Raw genomic sequence first — 7,795 nt, 5'->3', positions numbered from 1 at the left:
TGCATCTTCATTGCCTTTGGTTATATAGTTAATTCCTAAATGAACACCACTCCTCATGGCAAATACAATTACTAAGTTCACGAAGTATCGATTAAAATGTTTGAAAATATACTTTACGGTTAAACTTTGCACATTCACATACAATTGGTCTGCTCGCAAGCGGTTTCAGCTTGTTTATTGAGTGATTATACCAAATTCAATGTAAGACCAGTTAACGGTTCATTGACAAACGTAGGCAGAAAGAATGCGAGAAATAAATAATGGTGTAAAGCCGAAAATATTTACATATATTCAAATATTTGGTAAGCATAATTCCTTCAATATTACATTTTACATTAAAACAATTTTTTAATCAAATAAAAAAAAAACATTAAAATAACAAGTAAGGAAGGGCTAAGTTCGGATGTAACCGAACATTTTATACTCTCGCAATTTATTGATGTAATTTTATAAAGATAACACAATTCGACCCACATATTGGGTATAAAGTTCAATAGAATAACGAAAATCATCATAAATAGTATATGGGGACTGAGGTAATTCCTAAACCGATTTCACTCGTTTTCACCACCAAGATACAATGTATCGAAGACTATACGCTCACTTAATGTAATATTACTTATAATTAGGTATATGGGATCTGGGGGAAGTTATGACCCGATTTTTACCATTTCAGGTACATAGAGAAACTGTTATAAGAAAAAAATTCAGAGGGAATGAATTACATAAAAATATCTGAGGAATTTACCTATATTTTCGGTGAAAAATTAACCTTAGGAACTGAGTTCTTCATGGTCGATATCAGGGGCCTTGAAAAGTCATGGTTCGATTTTGACAATTTTTCCACAAGTGATGTCACAGCTCAAATACAGTATTTGTGTAATGTTTTATTCCGCTATCTTCATTTGTTCCTAATGTATATACATATGTATTATAAAGTGAACGAATCATTGAGTTATGTGGGAAGTAGACGTAGTTGTGAACCGATTTCGCCCATATTCCACCCCAGTCACCCAGTGACACCCTGATCAAGAAAGTGTTATATATCGAATTTCATTGAAATCTGTTGAGTAGTTCTTGAGATATGGTTTTTGACCCATAAGTGGGCGACGCCACGCCCTTTTTCCAGTTTGTAAAAAAATCTCAGTGCAGCTTCCTTCTGCCATTTCTTATGTAAAATTTGGTGTTTCTGACGTTTTTCGTTAGTGAGTTAACCCACTTTTAGTAATTTTCAACCTAACCTTTGTATGAGAGATGTGCGTGGTTATTATCCGATTTCTTTAATTTTTGGACTGTATAAGGAAATGCCTAAAATAAACGACTGCAGAAAGTTTGGTTTATATAGTTTCATTGGTTTGCGAGTTATATACAAAAAACCTATTTAAGGGCGGGGTCACGCCCACTTTTCAAAAAAAATTACATCCAAATGTGCCCCTCTTTAATGGGAACCTATGTTCCAAATTTCATTTTCATAACTTTATTTATGGCTTAGTTATGACACTGTATAGGTGTTTGGTTTCCACCATTTTGTGGGCGTGGCAGTGGACCGATTTTGCCCAGTTTCGAAAGCAACCTCCCCAGGGTGCCAAGGAACATGTGTTCCAAGTTTCATTAAGATATCTTAATTTTTACTCAAGTTATCGCTTGCACGGACAGACGGACAGACATCCGGATTTCAAATCCACTCGTCATCCTGATCATTTATGTATATATAACCCCATATCTAACTCTTATATTTCTTGGTGACACAAACAACCGTTATGTGAACAAAACTATTATACTCTGTGCAACAGGTTGCGAGAGTATAAAAATAATTACATTTGTAAACTACATTTTATCAGTTTCATTTGTTTTGTACGATACTGTACCGTACATATTTATGTATGTATGTATATGTGCATTTGAATAATCGTCTCACTAACAGCAGGCGCGTGCTCTTTAAAGCTCAAGCTGAGTCCTATAGTACAACAAATCATTCAGCAAGCTAACGCAATGTCAATGTCAAGGTCAATGCGTAAATATGTCCATTGTCGTTACGAAATGACTGTAACTCATAATTTTCCAATAAATACTATTTTATTTTACTAGATTTCAGTTCTTTCTTAAGGGTTTTTAAAAAATATGAAAAGTATAACAGTTCAACAATTGAGTTCTCTATAAAATTGATATATTTCCGTCAAATGTACCTTAAAGTATAAAAATTGTGTAGGCAACATTATAAAATAATCTTAAGGAACCAAAATCAAGAAAATCTTTATTTCACTATCCACCAAATAACATCCCGTCAAGTTTATAAAACTTATAAAGCAAGTGTGATTGTGTGACTTTAGTACGAACCGTGATGCGACAGAATGGATACCAGTGATGAAAAGACTCACAAATAAAAGTCTAATAGAGTTCTATATATTTATTGTTAGAATTGTACTAGTTTTTCATATAACCAACGAAGTGATGATTTTGACACAACTACATCGGTTTTCTTCAAATCATGTTCTATGTTCGAGAATTCGGCTCAAAAAGTGACATTTTAAGTTGAGAATAAGTTTGGGATGCAAACAGATCTCTACAAATATTTTGTTGGGTTAATATTGACACAAATGTCCAAGATCGATATAAAACTATTTAATCGATTTAATCGACCAGTGTTTGACCCTAGAAACATCTATTGGAAATCGACGAAAGACCTAATAGATAATGGTATCGAAAGCAAAGGGTTGATGGTATATAATTTCTAGGCATATAAGTTATTTGCAACGTTTTGCTAAGAAATATGTATATGTTCTAATATGTTTAATTCCAAGCAATCAGTAGTAATTTCATGGGTACAGATATTGCATAAAATCAACCTCGCATTACGCTCTCAATAAAATCCAAGTAGTCGTACACCTTTATGAGTTTATGCGACAAATAAACACCATTCTGCAGTGTGCTCTCCGAATCCACAGCAATGATGCGCTCTTTATTTACCCCATCCTTTCGAGTGTAAAATATCGGTCCATGCGAAGAGCCGAAATAAGTGTGGCTAGCATTGTGTGATAATACACATATTAAAGAATCCGCATATTTATCCTGCACGTCAGCATCACCGAATTGCGCACAATTTGAATACGGTACTAGTTGACCACGCACTTCCAACAATGTTTGGGACAAAAACTCATCTAAAATGAAGTTGAAACAATAATTGTAGATTTTGTGAATGTGTGGCGCGCTAATTAAAATGAGTTTAGGATATACAAATGTATTTACCCGGATATGATGTGTAAGAAATCTCAGTGTTAGTTAATGAAATTGTAGCAGCAGTGTATAGACAGCTGGGATATACGAGCGAAGAATAATTGACATCGCTTTCCAGTTCGGCCACACCTATATTATTCTTTTTGGAAGCGTATTTAGGATGTACATGTACTTTCTAGCGATAAACATAAGTGATTACATATTTAATTGAGAGTAAGAAACCATTCTTAATCTTACTTTAATATTCGTTTCCATGACACTGGTTTTATCACTACGATTTCCCAAACGTACCAGGTTTGCTCCACCCGTGCTTAAACAACGGCCTGTCGCTAGAACAAACCGTTTGCCAATTAAGGCCCCCGTACATCTATATGTATAAGAGTAACGGCTTTTCTTGCCAATAATAGCAAGGGCAGGATGGATTTCTGTGATAGAATGCCTAATCCCTTGTGATTGCAGCGCTTTTTCAATGTCTTCACATGCTACAAATATTGATATACAAATATAAGTGCATATGTACCTAATACAAATAATTATATGTGCATGAACTTTTTGCAAAACAATTAAAAGATTAGAAAATTGCAAAATGTTTCTGTGTAAGCAGGTTTGTTATTATTATTATATACGATATAAAACACAAAAAAAAAATAAAAATTAAAATTTATTTAAACTATAAAACATAATTTAAGTTTAGCCTTATAGTAAATATTTATATGTGCATTTTACACTTTTTTTCCAGTAAATTCTATACATTTCAAACTGCTTTCCGTTTTGGAAAACAGGAGCAGAAAGGTTCCCCCAAAGATCCTCAATAGGATTTAGGTTCGAACTCAATGCTGCACATTGTAATACGGGAATTTTCAAGTCGGTAAAGATGTTCTTCGTGTGGATTAAGGCCTGCTGATATGTCCAGTTATATGCCATAAATATTGCCAGCAAATTTTACTAACACGCTGTCCATAATCTAAATAAATATTAGCATTCATTTGAATAGATATAAAATATGTAGATGTCTTTCCACTACAGCAAAATCCAGCCCATGAAATCAAGGTACCGCTTCTAAAATGTCGCTGGTAGCAGGACCGTCGTTTCTGGTGTGAATCTCTCTAATATTTCTTGCAATGATCTGGGCCGACCAAACTTATTTTTTTTTTTCGTCACTAAAGACTTTATTCTATCACTTATCGGCCCAGAATTGGTATTTATTCAAATGTGCTTTCTTTAGCGTTGGTTAGGTACCATGGAAGTGTGTTTGAGAGACTGATTTTTATGTATTTATAATTGGAAAAATTATATTTCTAGTAATTTGCAGTCTTAACTAGATCCTTATTTGACCGATGCTTATCAAGTCCGTAACTGCTAGCCGTCGAATCATCCTTTTACACCGATCATCAATGCTGTTTTCCGTCCGTTGCGTTGCACTGTACCATAATTAGTGGGGTTTTTAAGAAGTTTTGATATACATTTTCGATATTGCTTTGGTCTAGACGCATTTTGGCAACATTTTAATAATTCATTAAGTTAATGCACCTACAATAATTTTGTAAACAAATTTTAACAAAAAAATATTTTGCTGCGACACTATCAGTAAAGATCAACTAAACTGATTTTACTCTTATAAATATTTACTATACAATACCCAATTCACAGGTACGTTATTAATTTAACGGTACAACGAACGAGAAAAGTGTGAACGAATTTTTGCTGCATAATAACGGCTACATATCAACCTTTTAATCTACATTTACCGAAATTCCAAAAATAACATTAAATAAGAAAAATAAACAATAACAAAAATGCACATATAAATATTTGCATGAGGTATGTGTGTACATATATGCATAAATATAGAAGATAACTGTAACTAGTCGATATGCACTCGCTGTAAATTTTTGCCGAAATTACAGTTATTTGTTTACCTTGTGAAGCCAGGTTTCCTGCTGCTGGTTTATTAGGCGGTGGTGCTAATTGTGTAGGACTGGGTATTGACAATTAAAAAAATAAAAAAATGAAAAAGTATAATTGAATATTAAATTTATATCGATAAACATTCATACTCACTTACGCTGCACAGCTGTAGTGCTGGGTGTTTTAAAAGTGTGCTCTCGTTCTGGCACTGGACGAATTCTGATGAAGTAAAATTATTTTTTTTTTTACAAAATTATAAATCTTTAAAATCCTAATCTTAAATCTTTATATTCTAATATTTAATATCTAACATAATCTAAAATTATATTAAAAGTAATTATCGATAGATGTAATCTTTTGCTACCACGATAGTTGTGTCTATCTAAGAAAAAAAATATCCGCATAATTATACTAATTATACACTTTCCAGCACAATCAATCCGACAATATACAATCCAAGTTTATTGGAGTACTGTTTTCTGCCATTACAATACCACCAATTACCAATGATAATTTCATAAATTACATGAAAATAAACCCTATATTTAGAGTAGTCAATTTAGCTCTGCATTTTACCGCAGGCCTCTACAAAAAACCGTTAAGAGTATTAAAAACCCTTAATTTACCTGTGCTCAAGCGCAAATCTGGATGCCAATTCTCTTACTGTAGAACTCAACATTGAAATAGTGTTTCTTAATTCTTCCTCAACTTGCTTGGATCTCGAAATTATGCTGTATGATGAATATATATTTAAATGAAAAAACAATAACAATATTTCGGCTATATTCACCTTTGTATCACATTTTCCATTGCATGCTGCTTTCTTTCATATGCGGACACCAGATTCTCCAAATATTCTACTTTCTTCAATATTTCCAAATATTTTCCATTCGAGCTCTCACTTGATTCTATGGTTTCCACTACCGTTCTATTTGTGGAAATGTATTCAATTATGACCGAATGTATTACTGTGGTTGTACATATTTACTTCTCTATGGTAGTTAGCTTCTCTTCACAGGTGTTGCCCCATTGAATTAAATTCTCAATGTCGTTGCGTACATCCATATAGATAATGAATGGCCCTTCTGTGTCTTCAGCGCATAATTCGTTGATCAGCAAAAGTACCAGCAGAGAGGACAACAACGAACTTATCTTCGTCATTTTCATGCTCGGCATTATTAAATAGTTATATAAATTTGATTAAATGTGGAAATACAGCGAATAGATGACTGCCGTTTCCCGTTAGTTATGAAAATAAAAACTTAACTAATGAATAGAGAAAAAGTGTTATTTATTTATTTAGTCGAAATTAATCAATTTTTACAATCGATATGCGGGGTTTGGTAGAAGTTCTATTCTATAATAATAGATATACTCGCAGTTTCTGACCACCTTCTTGGTTTCAGATGCATTAATTATGACCACTAAATTCACCGTGTGTTCACTATGAGTTTTACTGATATGTTGACGTCATAGTTCTGACTTATATTAGTAAAATTTTATACCCTGAATAGTAGTCGAACAAATGCTCTTAAACTTTGCACGATACAAGTAATTAAATCTATTTCAATATTAATATTTATTGTGCAAGTTTAAAATATTTTTTTGTTTCTTATTTTGGTTCAAATAACTCTCAAATCGCACTTATTGCAAATTATCGCTTACTTCATCGATTGAACTAAAAAAACAAACTTTCTTATTAATTCTGATCAGAAAACACTTTTAAGCAATACCTATTCCGAACAAATTTCACCTTTAAATGTCTCATTACAAATGAATTCTAATCTGTATTATCTCCCGTTTAAGTGGACAAAGCAACATCTCAGAGAACCTCAGTAAGTTACAGCGATTTATGATAAGAAATTGTCATTCTAACTTGAACTTTTGGATTGTGCAGTTTCTCTTTTTTTCGCAAATGAGCAATTGTAGCGAAACAATTTCTACTTCCATGTTAGGAATATAAAGACAGAAACAGAAACGGTACAGAACATACCAATGAACAATTTGCGTAGGAATGTGAATTCTGGGAATCTCTTTTCATCGAAAATATTGCCTACTATTTCTCTTTCCCGATAATATAAGTAAATAATGGGTGATTCTGTTAAAGGTTCCCAACTTTTTTCAAAGAAGAAACACAGAAAATTCAAATTTACTGGGGAATGTTTTTTATGGTTCGAAAGAAACATTAAAGATTATCTCTTTCAAATGTTGAGTCGGCCCGAAACGTGAAATTATCTGGTCACCGAAGTTTTCTCTCCATAAATCCATTGATTGATACGATGTGTAGAAAGTGGCACCGTCTTGTTGAAACCAAAATTGAACAATTTGCAAAAGTTGTTCAGGCGTAGGTCTTTCCATGATGAAATGCCCAGCTTGACACGACTCACGCGTGTTTCAAAAAAGGCTATTGAATAAAGTACCTCTACTTGAATAACCCGTTATATTTAAAAAGTTCTTGTTGCACAGCTCTTAGCTCTGAGCTAAACTCAAGTGACGTTTCTGCTCTCGTGCATTTATTGACACATTGCTTTATTTAAATATTTGTGTGGCCACCATTCGATTACGGCCAATTGTTCAGATCATTCAAATATATTTCAAAGGAAGAAACTAAGTTACAAAAAAAAACTAATGAATCAAACTCATGAGCAGTCAG

At 33.1% G+C, this 7,795-nt stretch overlaps 1 protein-coding gene across 6 annotated transcripts; it reads right to left on the bottom strand.

The window, feature by feature from the left end:
* Positions 1-2,381: 2,381 nt before the first annotated feature.
* LOC105213648 (serine protease persephone) lies at positions 2,382-7,557 on the bottom strand. 6 transcript variants are annotated; one of them, XM_054226189.1, is made up of 9 exons: positions 6,535-7,557; positions 6,131-6,408; positions 5,933-6,070; positions 5,769-5,873; positions 5,296-5,361; positions 5,154-5,212; positions 3,472-3,716; positions 3,247-3,409; positions 2,382-3,158 (listed from the first exon to the last, which is right to left on the bottom strand). In XM_054226189.1, exons 2-9 carry the CDS (start codon positions 6,316-6,318, stop codon positions 2,842-2,844), a joined length of 1,281 nt encoding a protein of 426 aa, XP_054082164.1. In that variant the 5' UTR covers positions 6,319-6,408; positions 6,535-7,557; the 3' UTR covers positions 2,382-2,841. The 6 variants fall into 6 exon arrangements, with proteins under 6 accessions (XP_054082164.1, XP_054082165.1, XP_054082163.1 ...); XM_054226190.1 differs by having other exon boundaries at positions 6,648-7,557; XM_054226188.1 differs by having other exon boundaries at positions 6,808-7,557.
* Between the last annotated feature and the right edge of the window lie 238 nt (positions 7,558-7,795).

The sequence above is a fragment of the Zeugodacus cucurbitae genome, chromosome 2 (genome assembly GCF_028554725.1).
Source record: "Zeugodacus cucurbitae isolate PBARC_wt_2022May chromosome 2, idZeuCucr1.2, whole genome shotgun sequence".
In the NCBI taxonomy this organism is placed as follows: domain Eukaryota; kingdom Metazoa; phylum Arthropoda; class Insecta; order Diptera; family Tephritidae; genus Zeugodacus; species Zeugodacus cucurbitae.
Note: the sequence above shows the minus strand (reverse complement) of the source record. Positions and strands in the feature narration are given on the sequence as shown.

What these genes read in the sequence shown, in the direction of transcription:
- LOC105213648 (XM_054226189.1), bottom strand. Translation starts at nt 6,318, where the DNA reads ATGCCGAGCATGAAAATGACGAAGATAAGTTCGTTGTTGTCCTCTCTG. An exon ending in ACTACAGCTGTGCAGCGTAA is followed by an intron (nt 5,213 to 5,295) that starts GTGAGTATGAAT and finishes GTCAATACCCAG; the next exon opens with TCCTACACAATTAGCACCAC. An exon ending in TTCTTACACATCATATCCGG is followed by an intron (nt 3,159 to 3,246) that starts GTAAATACATTT and finishes ACTTCATTTTAG; the next exon opens with ATGAGTTTTTGTCCCAAACA.